This window comes from Natator depressus, chromosome 16, assembly GCF_965152275.1.
Source record: "Natator depressus isolate rNatDep1 chromosome 16, rNatDep2.hap1, whole genome shotgun sequence".
In the NCBI taxonomy this organism is placed as follows: Eukaryota; Metazoa; Chordata; order Testudines; family Cheloniidae; genus Natator; species Natator depressus.
In genome coordinates, this window is record NC_134249.1 from 14,821,598 (window position 1) to 14,841,198 (window position 19,601).

Below are 19,601 nucleotides of genomic sequence, written 5' to 3' on the forward strand. Positions count from 1 at the left end.
GTGGCCACCGTGGCTGCATGCAGCCATCAGGGGCTTTTCTTGCAGCCATAGCCTCCTGAGTGGTGATCGGGGGGGGGGGGGGGGCAGCAAAGCAGTGGTCGCTCCCCCGGGGCTGCCAGCAGGGGCTGGGCCCTCCCCCCCTCTGGAGCCAGCCGGTATGAGTTCCCCATCTTCCTGAGGGCCGTGGGGCTCAGGTTTCCGGCTTCAACCCTGGGGTAGTGGGTGACAGGCTCCAGCCACATGGCAGCAGACTCCGACCGTGGGGCTTCAGGCTCTGGGCTTTGGCTATGCAGTGGCAGGCTCCGTCCCCCACCCACAGGGCTCACCACCTCTCTTATCATCCCTGGCTCCCGCTGCCTCCTCCGGCTCCTCACCCATCCAGCCCATGACCCTGGGCCCCCACTGCCTCCCTACTCACCTCCCCATCCAAGGCTTAACTTGTCCCCCAGCTTGCGAGGGCTGAGTATGTCTGTTGTGAAAAGTGATATTTTTATGTTTGTTAATATCACTTTTCACTGCCTCCTAGGTAGCTAACAAATCTTCTGCTGTGAAGAGGGATATTAACAAACATACAAATATCACTTTTCACAGAAGCAGACTTATGAGCTAGCAAGTCTAAAAAGAAAACGCAACAACAAAAAGACAAGAACATACAAAGCACCTTATCTGTGTTTCTATTCGGTTTAGTTCCGATGAAGAAATAGAGCCAAGTGTACGTTATTTTTATTATTCAGTCTGTGAAAAACCCCTACAGACATAAATTACTATGATTTGGACATTGCGTGTGCGTGTGTGTGCGTGTCTGGCTGACACCACAGGGGGGTGCTGTACCATCACACAGAGTAAGCCGTCACTAAGGGGTGAGAGTTGACATAGATACGGCAGGGTCTTTGTGAGAAGAAAGAGAAGACACTAAATTCCCATTGATTCCTCCTGGAACAGTCTCCCTACCACCAGGTTACAGTTTCGTGTATCCATGGCTATATTTTGGTCACATTGCTGGGTTGGATTTTCTTCCTCGCCTGGTACCTATTCTAGAGCCCTGCAAGGGACTGTTTTAACCCCACTCTCATCCCTCCCCACAATACCCACTCGGGCATTGTTTCTTGCATTTTTATCCCGTTCCCAACCACAAAAACCTGAGACCCAGCAAATCCCACAAGAGAGAAAGATTCCCCCACGCTACTAGAAAAACCCCAAAACAGTCCGTTAATATATGGATATAACGATATATTATGGATATAAATGGAATTCAGACACAATTTATACCACGAAAGAAATAAAACAAATCTTGCTTAAATCATGTAGAAAAACCACTTTAACTCCAGTTATAATAGATGTCAAATCTCTTTCTGTCCCTTGCTTAAGCAGAAGTATTAAAACCTTTATTTAAAAAGCTATGGTGCCGTCCCACAGATTACTGCTTATTTTTTTGCTACTCTGGTTTTTTTCTTTTCTGGCAGCAGGTTCTGCGATACCCATGGGAGCCCAGTCCCACTGCAGGGCTCTGAGCTGCTCCACCCCTGCATTGGCATTTCCACATTCATCTAGGCAAGGGAACGATCACTGCACTAGACGAAAAACGCCGCAGCGGAAACAAACCCTGTTCTGCCCATGCCAGCACAGCTCCCCTTTTACACTCAACGATCTCAGAGCTAGACTCTAAAGCAAACAGGCAGGTGTTTCTGTGTGGTCACTCCTTATTTGAGGTCAAATTTCCACGATCTCCTTACGTTTACTGACAGAGTAAGAACGGTCTACCAGTAATAATAATGCTATGCCTAGGGAATTTGTGTGTGTGACAAAGAATACTTCACCTTGAAGGGGTCAGGGAGTGGGGGGAAAAATTTTCTTTGCTTTAGCTCATAGTAGAATTTAATTCCTTATGAACCTTCCCCCGTGTCTTTCGTTACATCCCCCCCACCCCCCTTCCTTCCCTGGGGTTTGTTTAAGGAGTCTGCTATAGTGGAGGAAGCAGCAAAGCTACCCATCAGAGTCCTACGCCTTCATCTTGCCCCACCTATATGACTCTCCCTTCAGCGCATGAAGAGGGACCTAGATCTTTCTCTCTCCTTTACACCTGGTAAATCGTTACAGCTCCCACCCCGTGTTTCCTATACCTTGGACGCTCACCAGTCCGGCCCTCTAGCAACCTACGCCCCAACTTCCCCTGGTCGATCCAGGTGTGAAGTGGCAGGAGTTTATACTTATTCCCTGCACAGGGGCATGGTGCACACCTCTGTTTTTAACTATAGCCCCACTTTCCACAGTTCATTCCTAAAGGTAGTCTGGCTTTAGGCCAAGGGGTGTATTTTAGGTATGGCCTTGTGAAGGGACCACAGCTCAGTCCATCTTCCCTCTCCCAGCCCAGCCCTGCCCTAACCCCCTTATTAAAGCCTGCTGTGGAAGAGTCATGCCTAAACCATGGAAGGGAGAGTACAAATATACATGTTCCCTTTGCACTGGGCCAATCCGGGGGGTCCTTAGGATGCTGTTTGCATCTAGCTGGGGTAGAGGACATGGGCAGTGCCATGACTGGCCACAAGCGAGGGCAGCCAGGAGGAAAACAAGAGCTCTGCCTGTTGGTGGAGTGCTTCAGTCAAACAGGTACTGTCTTGGGACAGGTCCAGATAAACCCAAACTCAGCACTGCCAACCCCAAGTCTTTAAAAAAAAAAGTGGGAGTCAGTACCCCCCAAACCCATGATATTTAAAAATCATAATACAAACCTGTTGGGTTTTTTTTAAATTTATTTGCCTTGTGCCCCACCCCCCACCCCCGGGGCCAAGTTTTTACAGTTCACTTTTCCAAGTTTCTCTCTGTAACCCTCATGCCAGGAAATGAACTGTTTGTTTTTTAAAGAAAGCCAAGATTCCTGGAGTCATGTCATCATGATTCCAGGAAAGAGGACTTTATCAGGGACAAACATCACAAGACTCTCAGTGAAAGTCAAGAGCTAGCAGCTCTGCAAACTGGATTTTTCTACCTACCCCCTCCCTCCCCAAAATAGATCCTAGTACCTACTCCCCCCTCTCCCCAAAAGCAACAATGGGTCAGGTCAAGGTCCCATTTTATCCAGCTCTTCCCCTCACGTGCACACACACACACACTTTAAAGACAGAGGCAGGGTTGAAGAGAACAGGAGTCAGATAAATGCATCCAGAGATAGGGCAAAACCCAGGATGGTTTAGAACCTCACCACCTCCCCCTCTTTCTAAAAAAAAAAAAAAGCAGGGGTGGAATAAATACTTTAGCTCATCTTCACTTACAAGGAGGTAACTCCTAACCACAAAATTCAAACTGAACCAGGGAGGCCTGTTGCCACCCCAACCCCCCCATGCAGCGAGTGGAAGCAATCATCCCCTACCTGAACCTCTCTGGCCTTCCAGGCTGCCAACACACCATCTCCAGCTCAGCAGGGGACATAATGGAACATGCGGCAGGGTTCCAGCTCCTGCTCCAATTTGCCCTTCTTGGTCATCTAACATTATTTCCTAGGGTAACATCATCATGCACTTGATGAGAATGACCCATCCTCAGGACCAAGAGAAAACTGAACAGGAGAGGGACTCACCAGCTAGGAAGGAAGGCAGGAGATGCAGCCACTCATCAAACATGGCTGCTTTAGGGCTACAGCTCCTTGGCTCTGCCAAATTTAAAGGGCCAGCTCCAGCAAGGCATGGTGGGAAGAGAGTTCCTTTAAGAAGGCAACCTTGTACCGGGGAAAAGTTAGGAGGGGCCAAGAGGTCACCCAGGAAAGTGCTGATTCTGCAGTGCATGCATCACCTCCGTGTGTTACATGCCTTAATAGCCCTTTTTATCCAAGCACATCAAAGGACTTTGCCTCCAAACAGAGGCATGGGGTGGTATTCTGCCTGGTTCACAGATGTATACACAGAGGCATAAGGAATGGTAGAGAAGAGAAATACATAGTATTTGTTTCACTATGAATATATACTTCATAACGCCAAGGAAGCACAAGAGGGGAACAGCGTAACATACATAGGTTTGCGGTCTTTCATTCAGCCCTACATCTCATATGAAGCTATGTAGAAATGACAGAACATCTAGGTACCTATAGGAAATAGAAAAGGCAAAGATCTGCCAAGTGCTGAGCACCCCGACCTTCTTTTGAGCTCAATGCTCTTTCCAGGATGGAGTCTCAAGATGGCCTGATGTGCCTGGAGCTAACTCCCCCTTCTCACTCCGAAAGCAAATGGAGCTGTCTGCTCTGGAGTTTACAGTCAAGTGAAATCTTGATATCAGGGGCCCAGCGGAGAGCTGCCTCTTTGGAATGATGATGTGATTTGGATTTGGAAGGAGGACCTGCACTAGTTCTGTTTCCCTCTGTGTTTTTATTGCCACCCTCTGAGAGATTTAACCCTTTGGGTTATGCTTCCTAGCAGAGATTTGCCTGGCAGTATCAGATGTTGCACCACCAACTTGTTTCCTTCCTGTCTAGGAGGTTAAAAAACAACAAACAAACAAACGCAAGGAGAGTCAGGTCTCTCTAATCAAAGAGAAAAATGAGGTTTTGGGGGCAGAGGTTTGTTTTCTACAAAGACTCAGTTAGCTTTCTCACTACATCACCGGGTATTCTTGCCGAAGTGAGGAGATGGGACATCATATCTCTTGACAGTACACACTCCCATCAAAGTGAGTTAGGGGGACCAAGTGTCTCCCCCTTTCCTCTCCCCAGAGTGATGGGGCCAGGCTACTTAGAGAGTCTTCACCACTTCCTGGTTTAGTTGTGTTCTTAACTTGGCATCATTCCCTCCCTCCTTCCCTCCCGCAAGAACCCTCCCCGCAGGTCACCAGCGAGAAGACTGGAAGACACCACAGTGCTATTGCTGTGGCACTAATGCTGTGGCAATACTGAGTGCTTAATGCACCAGCACTCAGCTGTGAGGAGCATGTCCTTCCACCTCTGCAGCCTACTCCTGGAAATAGGGCATTGCACACACGCAGAGGAGACTTCCCAGAGCCCTAAGCTCTGGCCAGCTGGGAGATGCCTGCACTAAAGCCACAGCAGAGTGAGTTCTTCTCTTGGGAAAGCAGCAAAGGCGTGTCTTTCTAACCCACGTTGCAGCACTGGTGGGTTATCTTTCATGTCACCAGTGTGTTATGACCGCGAAGAGAATCTGCAGCGCCATGGAGAAGCAAGGCAGCTGTGCCACACTGTAGGCCACCGAGCGTGTGGGAGCTTTCAGCCGCAGGAGGTAGGCCACGGTGTGAACTATCCGCCCCACACAGAAGATCAGGAAGTGGATCCTTGCCACGATGAGATTGGGGTCCAGCAGGGAGTAGATGGCCCCAAGGAAGAGGAAGGGGAAAATGTTCTCCATGTCATTACGATGGGCCCTGGAAATGTGAACAGGACAATTCAGGCTCATGGGGCTGCCTTGGAGTTCATTCCCTCCCACCAATCACTGAGCTGCCCAATTCTTCTTCCCACCCCATCCCCATACACTAGTCAGCCCATATTGCTGCCCCTGCCTTTCTGGACTGGATGGATTCTCCCTTGGCAGCCTATCCGTACAGCGTGAGAATGGGATGGATGGGTTGCTGTTAGGTGGAATGCCACGGACTACTGGTGAGGAGTAAGCAGCAGAAACAAATGAGCGAAGAAATGAAGAGTTGCCAGGATTTTCAAAGGGGCCTGGTACCCAGCTCCAGCTGGATTTCAGTGGGAGTTAGGCACCTAACTTCTTACCCAGGATCTTTTTAAGGCAAGCGTTCTTAGTGATGAAAAACGGGGGGGAGGGGATCTGACTGATTTTAGAGCCTACAGTAAGACGCATTTTTCCCACTAAACTCCCCCTACCCCGCCCCAATGGAAGAGTTTATGAAACAAGGACAAAGCAATGCTTCCCAGAAGCTGGGGAAACCAAAATCCTGGCTGAAACATACTCACTATGTCAGCACACAGACGTGTGTAAATTTTTCCAAATTTCCCATGAGAAGCCAAAAGGAAATTGAAGATCATCCAAGCTTTTACTAATTTTTGGATGCAAGTTTCCCTGGCTCTGCCCATGTACCCCCTCCTTTAGCTGGGGGAGAGTCTAACGGGAAGTGTTGGGCAATCTTAAGTATAGGCAGTGCTACCAGCTATCCCGAATTATACATAAAATAGTTACAGTTAAGATGACGGTCAAATTCATGATGACCTGTCAGGGACCAATCCCACTCCCAGTTGAAGTCCATGGGAGTCTTTCCACTGGACTTAGTGAATACTGGACAGGATCTTTGCACCACATTCTCTCTTTGAGCCCCCCATCCTATAAGGTGCAGAGCGCTCTCAACTCCTATTGAAGTGATAGGAGCTGAGGGTACTCTATACCTGATAGGATTGGGTCTCAAAAAATTAAAATCAGTGCAGGCCCCCTCCCCAAAGCCACTAGAAACGACCCTCCTTCACACTGCAGCTCCCAGCCTAAAGTGTTCGTTCATAGAGACCTTCCCCCACCCCCAACACCCATGCATAGAATAATCTCCACTTCAACTCTGGCTTCTGCTGAATGAATTAGGGCACTCCCCAAGGATGGATCAGCTTTCCCCATGGATCAGCTTTCCCCCTTGTTTTCTGTGTCCTTGTTTATTTAGTCACTCAGTAGGTTCCTCTTTCCAGCCTGCAAAATCCCACTGCATTTGACAGGTAATTCTAACTTAATGCTGCTTTTGTTTGAGCTGAAACTGGTTGTATAAGCAGGGTCAGCAGAAGGAGTGGAGACGGTACAGGAAATAGGAGCAGTTTATTTCTCAAGCCCAGGCTTATACCGCAAGCCACTTACATTTGATACATTCACCTTTAAATGGTTTGTGATAGAGATGACAATGCACTTAGTCACCCACGAGTGGCTCAATATCCATAAGAGACTGGGGCCAGGGGGAAAAAATCCTAACACAAACAGTCACCAGGAATGGAATGCTGGAAATTCAGATGCAGCTCTGAGTTATGAGGCTTGGGCCAGTCTCTACAAAATACCTTGACAGGCAACCTGCAAAAGGAAAGGCTATTGGCTTCTTTGTGATCGGTCTGAGAGGCTGGAGAGGGTTTTGCTTCTATTTTTCTGCTTCCCCTGGTTGTTTTAGCTGGAGGTCTCATTAGGGGACCTAGAGCAATGGGGAGCTTTCTCAGCCCTTATCAGGAGATCATCATCCTTCCTTTCAACGGTCTGGTGGACACAGGTGTTACATCAGTGTTTAAAAGAGGTTTAGGGGTTGTCTATTTTAACAAAAGAGGGGTGTTCTTACTACAGAATAACTAACATGCATTAGCTGTCCTGGTGTAAAAACACAGTGGAGAGCGGGCACTGTGGTTTTACTGAGGATTAAAGTACTGTGGGGGGGTCAGCATGGACAGGGGCTATAGGACTGACCTCACCTAGCCCAGCCAGCCCTACAGCTGGCCTTGTTAGTGAGATAACCCGTGTTTTGTTTTGTTTTTTTCTTTCCAAGTACTTTAATGGATTCCATAACAATGAACAAGGTTGAGTTTAGAACTGGATCACCTGGCCCTTTCTCTTCTTGTCTCCTCCCAGCTCAAAGTGCTTGCACCTCTGAATGGCCAGCACTCTTTTGGACCTGCAGTTGGGCTCCACACACTCAAGCCTCAGCACCATCTTCTTCGTGGTCTTGGCCTTCTTACGGAAGATAGGCTTTGTCTGACCACCATAACCACTCTGCTTCCGATCATATCTCCTCTTTCCCTGAGCATAGAGAGAGTCCTTTCCCTTCTTGTACTGGTCACTTTGTGGGGCTGGTGCTTGCCACATTTCTTGCAGTAAGTCCTGCGGGTTTAGGGGACGTTCATCATCCTGCCAGCACAGCAGCGCCGTGTTAGTTCTCTCCCTGTTAAAACTCTGCCCCCCAAACACCTGCATGTCAATGAGGACAGAGCCTCGAACAGTTTGACCAAAACAAAACCCTTCCTCTCTCAGTCAGGTTTCGCTGGCTTGGTACCTGTGAAGTCAAAAGCCTACTGGGTCTCTAGTTATCCTAGAGTCTTCCAGGAAGGGAGGGTAGACCAGACCCAAATTGCTAGTGTTAAAAATAGTCAGAAAAAAGTTGTCCTTTTTCCCTTCAAAGAAGAAGAGTATAAACCCATTTCCCTGTCCCATTGCATGTCAGCTTTAAAATAACTCCTTCCCCTTATCCCCCAGAGATGACTGGTATTTCAGTGTACAAGCCCTTGTTTAGACTGCAAGCTCTTTGGGGCAGGGACTCTTTTTGTTCTGTGTCTGTATAGCACCTAGCACAATGGGGCCTTGGTCCATGACTGGGACTCCTAGGTGCTACCACGATACAAATGAGCACAGCTGGTCAAATTTGGAGTTTCCATCCCATGGATAATTCCTGGATTTTAAATATGGTTTAATCTCAAATCAGGACAAAAAGTTGAAGTGTGTTGCTTCAGTTTGTATGAGATAGGACATTGTGTCACAATGTAATGGGCTAAAGCATGACATGAGACATGGCACATGGCATATCACCACCACATGGCATGACGGCATCACAGCAGGACCCTGCATCATAGCCTGACATATCACACTCCGACATCATTATGTCACGGTAGGATACGAAGACTCATGATGTTCTGAGCCAAGAGGTGACATTACATCACTACTATAATATTACAACAAAAGTCAAATAAAACATTGATAAATGATCACAAAAACCTACACATTCCCACAAACATTCCGATTCTGTCAAATCAGTATTTTCTAGGGCTCTCAAGCAATTAAAAAAATTAATCGCAATTAATCGTGCGATTAATCACGTTGTTAAACAATAATAGAATACTATTTATATAAATATTTTTGAATGTTTTTCACATTTTCAAATATATTGATTTCAATTACAACACAGAATACAGAGTGTACAGTGCTCACTTTATATTTATTTTTGATTACAAAAATATTTGCACTGTAAAAAAACAAAAGAAATAGTATTTTTCAATTCACCTAATACAAGTACTGTAGTGCAATCTCTTTATCATGAAAGTTGAACTTACAAATGTAGAATTATGTACAAAATATAACTGCGTTCAAAAATAAAACAATGTCAAACTTTAGAGCCTACAAGTCCACTCAGTCCTACTTGTTGTTCAGCCAATCACTCAGACAAACAAGTTTGTTTACATTTGCAGGAGATAATGCTGCCTGCTTCTTGTTTACAATGTCACCTGAAAGTGAGAATATGCATTCGCATGGCACTGTTGTAGCCAGCGTTACAAGACATTTAAGTGCCAGATGTGCTAAAGATTCATATGTCCCTTCATGCTTCAACCACCATTCCAGGGGAAATGCTTACATGCTAATGAGGGGTTCTGCTCGATAACTATCCAAAGCAGTGCGGAGCGACACATGTTCATTTTCATAATTTGAGTCAGGTGCCACCAGCAGAAGATTGATTTTCTTTTTGGGTGGTTTGGGTTCTGTAAAAGAGCATCCGAGTATTGCTCTTTTAAGACTTCTGAAAGCATGTTCCATACCTCGTCCCTCTCAGATTTTGGAAGGCACTTCAGATTCTTTAACCTTGGGTCGAGTGCTGTAGCTACCTTTAGAAATCTCACATTGGTATCTTCTTTGCATTTTGTCAAATCTGCAGTGAAAGAGTTCTTATAACGAACAACATGTGCTGGGTTATCATCAGAAACTGTTATAACATGAAATATATGGCAGAATGCGGGTAAAACACAGAGCAGGAGACATACAATTCTCCCCCAAGGAGTTCAGTCACAAATTTAATTAACGCATTATTATTTTAATACACGTCATCAGCATGGAAGCATGTCCTCTGGAACAGTGGCACGAAGCATGAAGCTGGGCATACAGCTGTTTAGCATATCTGACACGTAAATACCTTGCAACGTCGGCTACAACAGTGCCATGCGAATGCATGTTCTCACTTTCAGGTGACATTGTAAATAAGAAGCGGGCAGCATTATCTCCTGCAAATGTAAACAAACTTGTTTGTCTGAGCGATTGGCTGAACAAGAAGTAGGCATGGGTGGACTTGTAGGCTATAAAGTTTCACATTGATTTGTTTTTGAGTGCAGTTATGTAACAAAACCCCCTACATTTGTAAGTTGTGCTTTCACGATAAAGAGATTGCACTACAGTACTTGTATGAGGTGAACTGAAAAATACTTTCTTTTGTTTATCATTTTACAGTGCAAATATTTGTAATAAAAATAACAGAGTGTATACTGTACTGTATAAAAATAACAGAGAATGTACAGTATTCTGTGTTGTAATTGAAATCAATATATTTGAAAACATAGAAAAACATCCAAAATATTTAACAAATTTCAATTGGTATTCTATTGTTTAACAGTGTGATTAAAACTGCAATGAATCGCGATTAATTTTTTTTGAGTTAATCGCGTGAGTTAACTGCCATTAATCATCAGCCCTAGTATTTTCCCTAACAGAAAACTCTTCTGTTGGAAATTTTTTGACCAGCTCTAGCAATAAGTCTTAAGCAATAAGGCTTTGAAAACCTGGATTTTAGAGGTTTCATCCTAGTCTCTAGTCAATGCTGGCCTTTTCCGTAGCATGGCAAGCCTTAGCAGGAGTGCATCCTACTCATCCGCACCATGCTGCCCTCTGGCCATGTTATTAGCTAACTTGGCATGCCTAGGTCTCCAAGGCAAGGGTGGGGTGAGGACGGACAGTGAGAGCCCGGTACTTTGAGCATCTGCACTGACGCAGAAATGCTGGGAAGAGGGATCTGGATGACAGGCCTCAATGCCTGGCAGCTGCTTCCAATCACCACATCCCCAATTCCGAGGGAGACGGAGCGTGCGCCAAAGCAACCCAGTCACCCTTTCCTGTCTCCCCATCCTCACTCCAGACCCGTAAATGCGGATATTATGTAAACACGGCAACCACAGCCCGTGGCCAACACCTCAATCAAGCCATTTCCTGTCCCGAGCTGTCCAGGCATGGGAAGGCAGCCACTGAGTCTGTTTATTTTTAATGAAGATTTTATCTGCTGACTAAAAGGCCCATCCCTACTCCCCAGTTACCCTCACCTGGGTGACTCTGTGCCAAAATCTCTCGCTTCCTAAGTGCCTTTTGCTCAGTAACTTTCTCCTGGAGCCTGCCTTGGTAGCTGTCAGGGTTCCCTCCCCACTCTGAACTCTGGGGTACAGATGTGGGGACCCACACGAAAGACCCCCTAAGCTTATTTCTACCAGCTTAGGTTAAAAACTTCCCTAAGGCACAAATCCCTTGTCCTTGGATGGACGGTATGCTGCCACCACCAAGTGATTTAGACAAAGATTCAGGGAAAGGCCCACTTGGAGTTCCTATTCCCCCAAAATATCCCCCCAAACCTCTACACCCCTTCCTGGGGAGGCTTGAGAATAATATCCTCACCAATTGGTACAGGTGAGCACAGACCAAACCCCTGGGACACTGAAAATCAATCAAGTTCTTAAAAGAAAAATTTTATTACAAAAAGTAAAAGCATCACCTCTGTAAAATCAAGATGGAAGGCAATTTTACAGGGAAAAATAAAAAGATTTAGGACACAGAGAATTCCCCTCTAGGGTTAGTTTCAAAGTTACAAAAAACAGGAATAAACCTCCCTCTAGCAAAGGGAAAATTCACAAGCTAAAACAAAAGATAACCTAACCCACCTTGCCTGGCTTTACTTACTATTTTTGTAACATTAGGGACTTGTTCAGGATTGTTTGGAGGAAATGGATTTCTGCCTGGCCCTCTCAGTTCCAAGAGAGAACCCCCCTAAACAAAGAGCCCAAACAAAGCTGCCTCCCCCCGACCCCCCGCATTTGAAAGTATCTTCTTTCCCCATTGACTCTTTTGGTCAGGTGCCAACCAGGTTATTTGAGCTTCTTAACCCCTTACAGGTAAGGGGGAATTCTATGCTACTCTTGGCTGTATGGTTCTGACAGTAGCTAAACTCTGTGGGCTAAATTCTTCTCTTGGTTACACCAGTGTAAATCCAGAGCAACACGCCATAGCCTGGGCAGTCAGGCCACGTTGCCACACTGGGTGGTCTCCATGAGAAATGGCAGAGCGGGGGGGCAGTCCTGATTTTTTAAGTGCAGGTACTCCACCCCCACCAGTATGGCTCCACTCCAGAGGCTTGACCCGCCCTGGTGCGTTTCTGTATAAAATGGCATCCTCCATGTGGCATGGCCTTGCATGTTCAGTGTGCGTGAGGTAAAAAGTGTGGTCCCGCCCCATTGTTCCACATGGATGCATACAATTATTCGGTTAAGTCTCTCTTACACACACAAATCTGAAATCACAGACTCCTCAGTGAGCTGGTAGGAATAGCAGGTTTCTTATCCTCCCTGTGGGCAGACACTAGAGGGCAACCTGTTCTCACACAAAAAGCCGCACCATTACGGGGCATTTCCCCACTTCTAGAAGCAACCCATCCCCAGAGCACACAGCTCTGGCTCTGTACTTTTACTGCAGCAGGCCTGAAAGGCAGGCCCCCAAATCCTTTGCTTACAAGTCCTTTCCAGTTCCAGCTGTATATTAGTAAACAACTATAAATCTCCCCACACCCAGCTCACTTCGCCTCTGTTTCTGCGTCATGCAACCAGTTTCTCCTCTGGCATACTGGAGGTCATGGAGAAAGGACGGTTAACAGCACCCAAGCTGCCGAGCCAGCCCTCAGCTCAACAAAAATAAACTCTCAGGCACTAGCCATGCCAGCACATAGCGTCCTCCCAGAGAGACTTCAGCAGGAGAAATGGAAAGAAACAAAGGCAGCTTTTTGGCCAACTCTAATGCCCGGGGCTCCTTATAAGGCTGTGGGATTCCAGACTCTCTGCTTGTTTTCTTTCAGGTCTCGTTGTTGGGCTCTCTCCAGTCCTTTTGTGGTTCACTTTACACAACTCCTAACCACAGCCATCTCCTACTCCCGCGTCATGCTGCTGGGGCTCGAGGGAAAGTCAGGCTTCGTCTTCACTTGGAAAAGAGTTTGTAACATGGGGTTAGTTAACACACAGCAGTTGTCTCGGTAACCCAAGGGAGACTCTAAGCTCTCCTTGGGGTTTACTTTGACCAGCCAGCAAGGGTTAAAATTACTCCTGCCTTGTCTTCACTCGGGCTACGTCTTCACTGCCAACAAAAGGGGATTTTAGCGTTCCCTTCAGTTATCTCACTGAAAATTCCAGTGGAGGCCGTTTCTACTGAGCCTTTTAATGTAGCGAGGTGAAATCAAACCCTGTGCCCCATGGCAGAGCTTGCTTTGACACATCACAATTATAACTACAGAACCTTGTCTGCATTAGCATTTTACAGTGACCTGGCTAACACACACACACACACAAGCTTAGGGCAAGCCTACTCTACAAAATTAAGTTGACCTAAGTTACGTCAACGTACAGCCACTGCAGCAATTAAATCGCATTTGCACGTCCACACTACGCTCCTTGCGTCGGCGGTGCGTGTCCTCACCAAGAGCGCTTGCACCGATTTAAGGTGCGGGGAATTGTGGGACGGCTTCTGAAAGGCAGCCACAGTTGATGTAAGCAACACAGTGTCTGCACTGACACTGCATCCACCTAACTACATCGACTTAAGCTCTTTGCCTCTCGCAGAGGCGGCATTAGTAAGTCGGTGTGACGGGCGAGTTACATCGGTGGGAGCGACATTTTAGTGTAGATGCTTACAGTTAGGTCGCCCATCAGTTATCTCACTGCAAATTCCAGAGGAGGCAACGCTAAGCTGAACCCTAAGCTGCTTTATGTCAACCTAACTCTGTAGCGCAGACTAGGCCTTAGCTATGGTTTCGCTGTCATGTAACACCAAGTTCCTTAATACAGGTTGAAAATTCCTCGTGAAGATACAGCGGCTGTGGGTTAATACACTAGCCTGCCACCTTTTGGAGAGCTGGGTTCAAATCTAGCCAGGAGCACAAGTGAGCTCGGGTTCGGGGTGGGGGGGGTCGGGGTCTCAGCCTCGTTTGTACCCATTAGAGGCAAAACCAACATGCAATGTGACATCACTGACGGTCTCCTCTTAGACCTAGGACTGAAACAGTGACCAAGGTGCACTGGCAGAATTGTGTGGGAGCCCAGAGCATTCCTAGTCATGGACTGAGCTATTGTCAGAGCTGTGCAGGGATTAGTGAAGATTTGAGTCTGGCAGAGCTGGGGCTGTTGGGGGAACCTTAGTGCATTAATTCAAGACATGTCCACAGTCATCTGGGACACTCTGAAAATCTGGACCCTAAGGAACCAGTTATAATGGGACCCTCGGGGTTGATGGATTTAGGACCCCAGGCATAAATCCATCCATGGTTCATGAGCCAGTGCCTCCATTTCATATTTAACTAGCCCCAGCACAAGGAGCTGATGGGATCCCGCTTCAGGCTTCCGTTGATCAATCCATGTAGGTAATTGACAAATTAATGAGCCCTACACTTTGCCTTTCCCATGACACCGAGCAGCTGCTGAGGAGTGTTTCACCGCGTGCTGGCCAATGGAATTCACAGTACAGAACTTGCCTGCGGCATCGCTCCACGTCTGGGTCCTCTCGATAGTACTGCAGCCCTCCGTTCCTCAGGGCGTCCTCTGGATTGGCGAAAGCCTGGAAGAAAGAATTGCCATCTCAGAGGCGTGAGAAGATGCTTCCCACCAAGACTCACGGGAGTCTGAGGTGTAGAGCCCTGCGCAGATACGACATTTGTATCTGCAGCTGATCAGTGGCTAGCCGCGGATTTGCAGGGCTCCAGAGCGAAGACGCTAAGTGCAATCGAGTTTGCTGCACAATGCTAAGGTTGCTCAGCGAAAAGGGAGCCAGGAAACGGGGAGTTAATGTTCCCACGGCAAGGCCAGCTCCCTGTGCTGCGCCTAGCATGTAGGAGGTGATCCCTTTCTGTTCCTCATTAAATGTGCAGCTTTTACGCAGAGTCTTGGGACCCAGTCCTGCCAACTCCCCTGTGCGCGATTAATTCAGTCATATGCTCTGACAAGCGTTCGCAGGATCCGGCTCTTTGGCTGAGACTGTCAAAGCTGCTTAGGGATTTGGAGACCCAGGCCCAGCTCCTCAGAGGTATTTAGGGGCCTCATCTGCCTCTTTGGGCACCACTGACATTTTCAAAACAGCCCTCAGCTGCCACCCAGCCCCATAGGTACCAAGATCCCCATGGTGTTTACGTTTCCACCAATCAGCATTTGAAATGCTGCCTAAGCCGTGATGTTGACCCACAGTGAGCAAGCTGCTCAGAGCCCTTGCTGAAGCCTAAGCCACACAGGGCCAAAACACAGGAATGCCTATCCTGCCAATGGGACCCATCAGCGTGCTCTACCCCCAGACCCGATCCCCGTCAGACCCCATTGCCAGAGGGCTGGATACAGACCGCCAATAGGGATGCGGGGGTGGGGGACAGCACAGCACCCCACAAAGAGACAACTGGGGGCACAGGGAAACTGTGATTTAGTTGAGGATTGATCCCCAACTTGATTTAGTTGGGGATTGGTCCTGCTTTGAGCAGGGGGTTGGACTAGATGACCTCCTGAGGTCGCTTCCAACCCTGATAAGCTATGATTCCATGATTCTACGACAGGAAGAGCATGAGAGAAACACACACGCAGTGTTGGCTTCTAGGGCATGGACTATCTGAGTGGCTAACTTGGCTTTGGAGCCTAGCTCCAGAAGATGGAGGCACCTATCTCTGACCTGTCAGCCAGGGGCACCAGGTCAGCTCTTAAGAGATCTAAGCCCCCTCCTTGGCATTTCACTCCTGTCTAGCTTAGATGAGTTGCGTTAGGCACCTAATGCTCCCCTGCATTGACTGGGGAGCCGAGACACCTTGCTTGGGGCTGAGAATTCCACTGGGCAGCCAGCTGCCTAAGCTCTGCAACGCCGAGCAGAACAATGGTTAAGTACCTTAGTGGGTACTCGTACCGGTACTGGTACTGGGGCCCCGATCTTCAAAAGTCAGTGGGACTTGGGAGAATCTCAGCCCTAGTGTTTATTGCACCCAGCAGAGGCGACAGCTGTTCCTCGGAGTTTCCATTCTCACCCCCTTTTCCAGTTGCTTACAGTATAGTCTGAAGCTTTTGGGGGCTGAAGTTTTCCAGACTTGGGGTGAAATCCTGGCCTCGCTGGAGACAGTGCAAAACTCCCACTGACTCCAGGGAGACCAGGATTTCCCCCTTTTCACTCGTTTGTTCGGCGGTTCAGGGAGGAGGAAGTGATCGTCTCAAAAGGCTGAGCTGTATGCGAGGGTGAGAAGGAACTCACATATTTCTACTGTCAACATATCAACACCACCTTCAAACAGAGCCCAAGCAAGGGAGAGCAAGACAGTTCTGAGCAACCAGGATTGTAATCAAAGTCAAAGGCGACACCTGGGAGGGACAAGAATGATCGGATGCTCCTGGGGGTGGCACATTCAGCAGGGAACCGCAGCGGCAAAAGGAGCAGAACGTGGGGTCGCCCTGCCCCCAGCCCTTCCACGCAGCTACATCTCCTGTCTGGGTCTGTACAGCCCCACCAGAGGACAGGCCTGGAGGCGGCACAGCCCCACCGGAGGACAGAGCTCGGGGCTGGGCTAGGGGTGGGTACAGCCGCACTGGAGGAGTTGCTGGGGGGGAGCCACCTGACAACCCCACATTCTGCTCCTTTCGCTGTTGCGGTTCCCAGGAGAGCCCTGCGGTTCAGGGAAAGGAGCAGAACGTGCCACACCGGCAGCTGTTCCAGCACAGCTGTACCGGTACCAGCCCCAGCCCTGTCCTCCGGCTGCGCTGTACGGACCCCAGACTGGAGATGCAGCTGCGTGGAAGGGCTGCGGGATTTTTGTTTCTTTGTTTTAGAAGTAGAGCTGTAATACAATTTCCTGAACTGGCATTTGGTTAAGTTGCTTGAACTTGCTGTTTGAGCCCAAACCACGTTACATACATCAGAGCTACAGCACAGAAGTGCCAGGTCCTCACCCTAGTTTTCACAGTGAGAAAGAGTCCTAAAAACAGGCCTGTTATTTAACACACACACACACACACCACACACACACACGGCTTGACCAGTTTCCAGTAAAAATTTTACTAACATTTTTGAACTGATTTAAAGCAGACTTCTCTTTGTTGCAGGGCGTTCAGCTGGGATTTTTTTTTTTAAAGGAAAAAGGACAGAATGTCCTAGCAAGAGGAGAAAAAACATGAGCTAATGTTTGATTGACTTCCGTTGACATGTGAGGCCAGCTTTTCTGCATGCACTAGGAGAATATTTCTGTTCTACTTCCCAACCCCAAAACAAGTTCCCTCTAGACTTGTTTACCTCCTAAGAAGTTAGGTCCTCCTGTAGCAAACACAGGTAGGAATCCAGCCTTTAAAATGCCACAAACAGACTCATAGTTCACAGGTTGTTGGGGTTTTTTTTGCTATTCACTTAAACAACTTTTTAAAAATTAGTTTCTTACAGACAAACTGTCAAACTGATAGTTAGCGAATAGGCTGTTTCCAAAAGGAACTCACTTGCATGGCATTTTAGATTTGCAAATTACTGTTTATCTTTTTGAATCCTACTCTAAACATGTTGCAGATGAGAGGGAAATACTCACACACCACCCCAAGCTGATCTACTGCAGCTATAAAATAGTTTCCAACTTGCTTCAAAGCCTCAGTAAAACCAGTCAGCCACTATTTAAAGGAGCAAACTCAATACTAGTAGTTGCAGAAATGCTAACAGAAACCCCAAAGCAGTGCAGGCAGTTCTGGAGCGCAGAAAAGCTGGAACGTACCTTCTTTCTGAGCCTCACTTGTCCTGTAATGATGGCAAGAACATACATTTTTATAATCAAGATCGTGCTGTAGAAAGTAAACGATGCAAAGACTTCGTTTTCCATCATTTTCTGGAAAGGTGGGAGAGGATTTGCGTTTCCTTAAGCAGGCTGCAGCCACTAGCGATCTCAGTTCAGAGATTGATTCTGTGAGAGAGGGGGAAGGATCACTGTTTTACTCAAGTCTAAACATAAACTTGTACACCCACAGACCGCCTCTTGCTTCGTACACCCAGCATTGCAACAGCTATTCAATTCTAAACCACTCAACCATATTTTAATTCCTCAGATCTATAGATACAAAAAATCCACAAGTAACAAAGAAAGACACACACCCCCCGCAAACACACATACTTTGAACCCTAGAACGGACCCATTCCACATTATTTTCACAACATATTGGTGACTCTGTGGATAGTTATAATAGCAAGCCCTAGCTCTTCTTCAGTGCTCCAGCTGGGACATTTTTGACAATATAGGTACATCAATCAGGGGTGTTTGATCCCTGACCCACAGAGTTGTGCGCAGCAGTCTGCTCACATGCTAGCTTACCTGGTGTCGCCCTCTTCCACAGGGGCCCTCTAGGTCCAGTCCTTCAAACCCTGTCAGCAGGGCTTTGCCCTCTCGCTTCCAGCTTCAGGTCAGTGCTTGGATCAAAGTGAGGGTCACTCAGGCAGTTCCTGCTGACCCTTTAGCCACAAAAACTTGTGTAAAAAGAAAAGGAGGACTTGTGGCACCTTAGAGACTAACCAATTTATTTGAGCATAAGCTTTCGTGAGCTACAGCTCACTTCATCGGATGCATACTGTGGAAAGTGTAGAAGATCTTTTTATACACACAAAGCATGAAAAAATACCTCCCCCCACCCCACTCTCCTGCTGGTAATAGCTTATCTAAAGTGACCACTCTCCTTACAATGTGTATGATAATCAAGTTGGGCCATTTCCAACACAAATCCAGGTTTTCTCTCTCCTCCCCCCCCCCAATCCACTCTCCTGTTGGTAATAGCTTATCTAAAGTGACCACTCTCCTTACAATGTGTATGATAATCAAGGTGGGCCATTTCCAGCACAAATCCAGGGTTTAACAAGAACGTCTGGGGGGGGGGGGGGGGGAGGGTAGGAAAAAACAAGGGGAAATAGGTTACCTTGCATAATGACTTAGCCACTCCCAGTCTCTATTCAAGCCTAAATTAATTGTATCCAATTTGCAAATGAATTCCAATTCAGCAGTCTCTCGCTGGAGTCTGGATTTGAAGTTTTTTTGTTGTAATATCGCAACTTTCATGTCTGTAATCGCGTGACCAGAGAGATTGAAGTGTTCTCCGACTGGTTTATGAATGTTATAATTCTTGACATCTGATTTGTGTCCATTTATTCTTTTATGTAGAGACTGTCCAGTTTGACCAATGTACATGGCAGAGGGGCATTGCTGGCACATGATGGCATATATCACATTGGTGGATGTGCAGGTGAACGAGCCTCTGATAGTGTGGCTGATGTTATTAGGCCCTGTGATGGTGTCCCCTGAATAGATATGTGGGCACAGTTGGCAACGGGCTTTGTTGCAAGGATAGGTTCCTGGGTTAGTGGTTCTGTTGTGTGGTATGTGGTTGCTGGTGAGTATTTGCTTCAGGTTGGGGGGGCTGTCTGTAGGCAAGGACTGGCCTGTCTCCCAAGATTTGTGAGAGTGTTGGGTCATCCTTCAGGATAGGTTGTAGATCCTTAATAATGCGTTGGAGGGGTTTTAGTTGGGGGCTGAAGGTGACGGCTAGTGGCGTTCTGTTATTTTCTTTGTTAGGCCTGTCTTGTAGTAGGTGACTTCTGGGA

The 19,601-nt window shown here is 47.3% G+C and overlaps 1 protein-coding gene and 1 pseudogene across 1 annotated transcript; both read right to left on the reverse strand.

Moving 5' to 3' along the window:
• Window positions 1–3,089: 3,089 nt before the first annotated feature.
• Window positions 3,090–18,532, reverse strand: PTGES (prostaglandin E synthase). Its single transcript, XM_074973980.1, has 4 exons — window positions 18,325–18,532; window positions 17,734–17,919; window positions 14,497–14,579; window positions 3,090–5,361 (listed from the first exon to the last, which is right to left on the reverse strand). Exons 2-4 carry the CDS (start codon window positions 17,839–17,841, stop codon window positions 5,112–5,114), a joined length of 441 nt encoding a protein of 146 aa, XP_074830081.1. The 5' UTR covers window positions 17,842–17,919; window positions 18,325–18,532; the 3' UTR covers window positions 3,090–5,111.
• Window positions 6,976–8,534, reverse strand: LOC141999748 (large ribosomal subunit protein eL42-like; annotated as a pseudogene).
• Window positions 18,533–19,601: the final 1,069 nt, after the last annotated feature.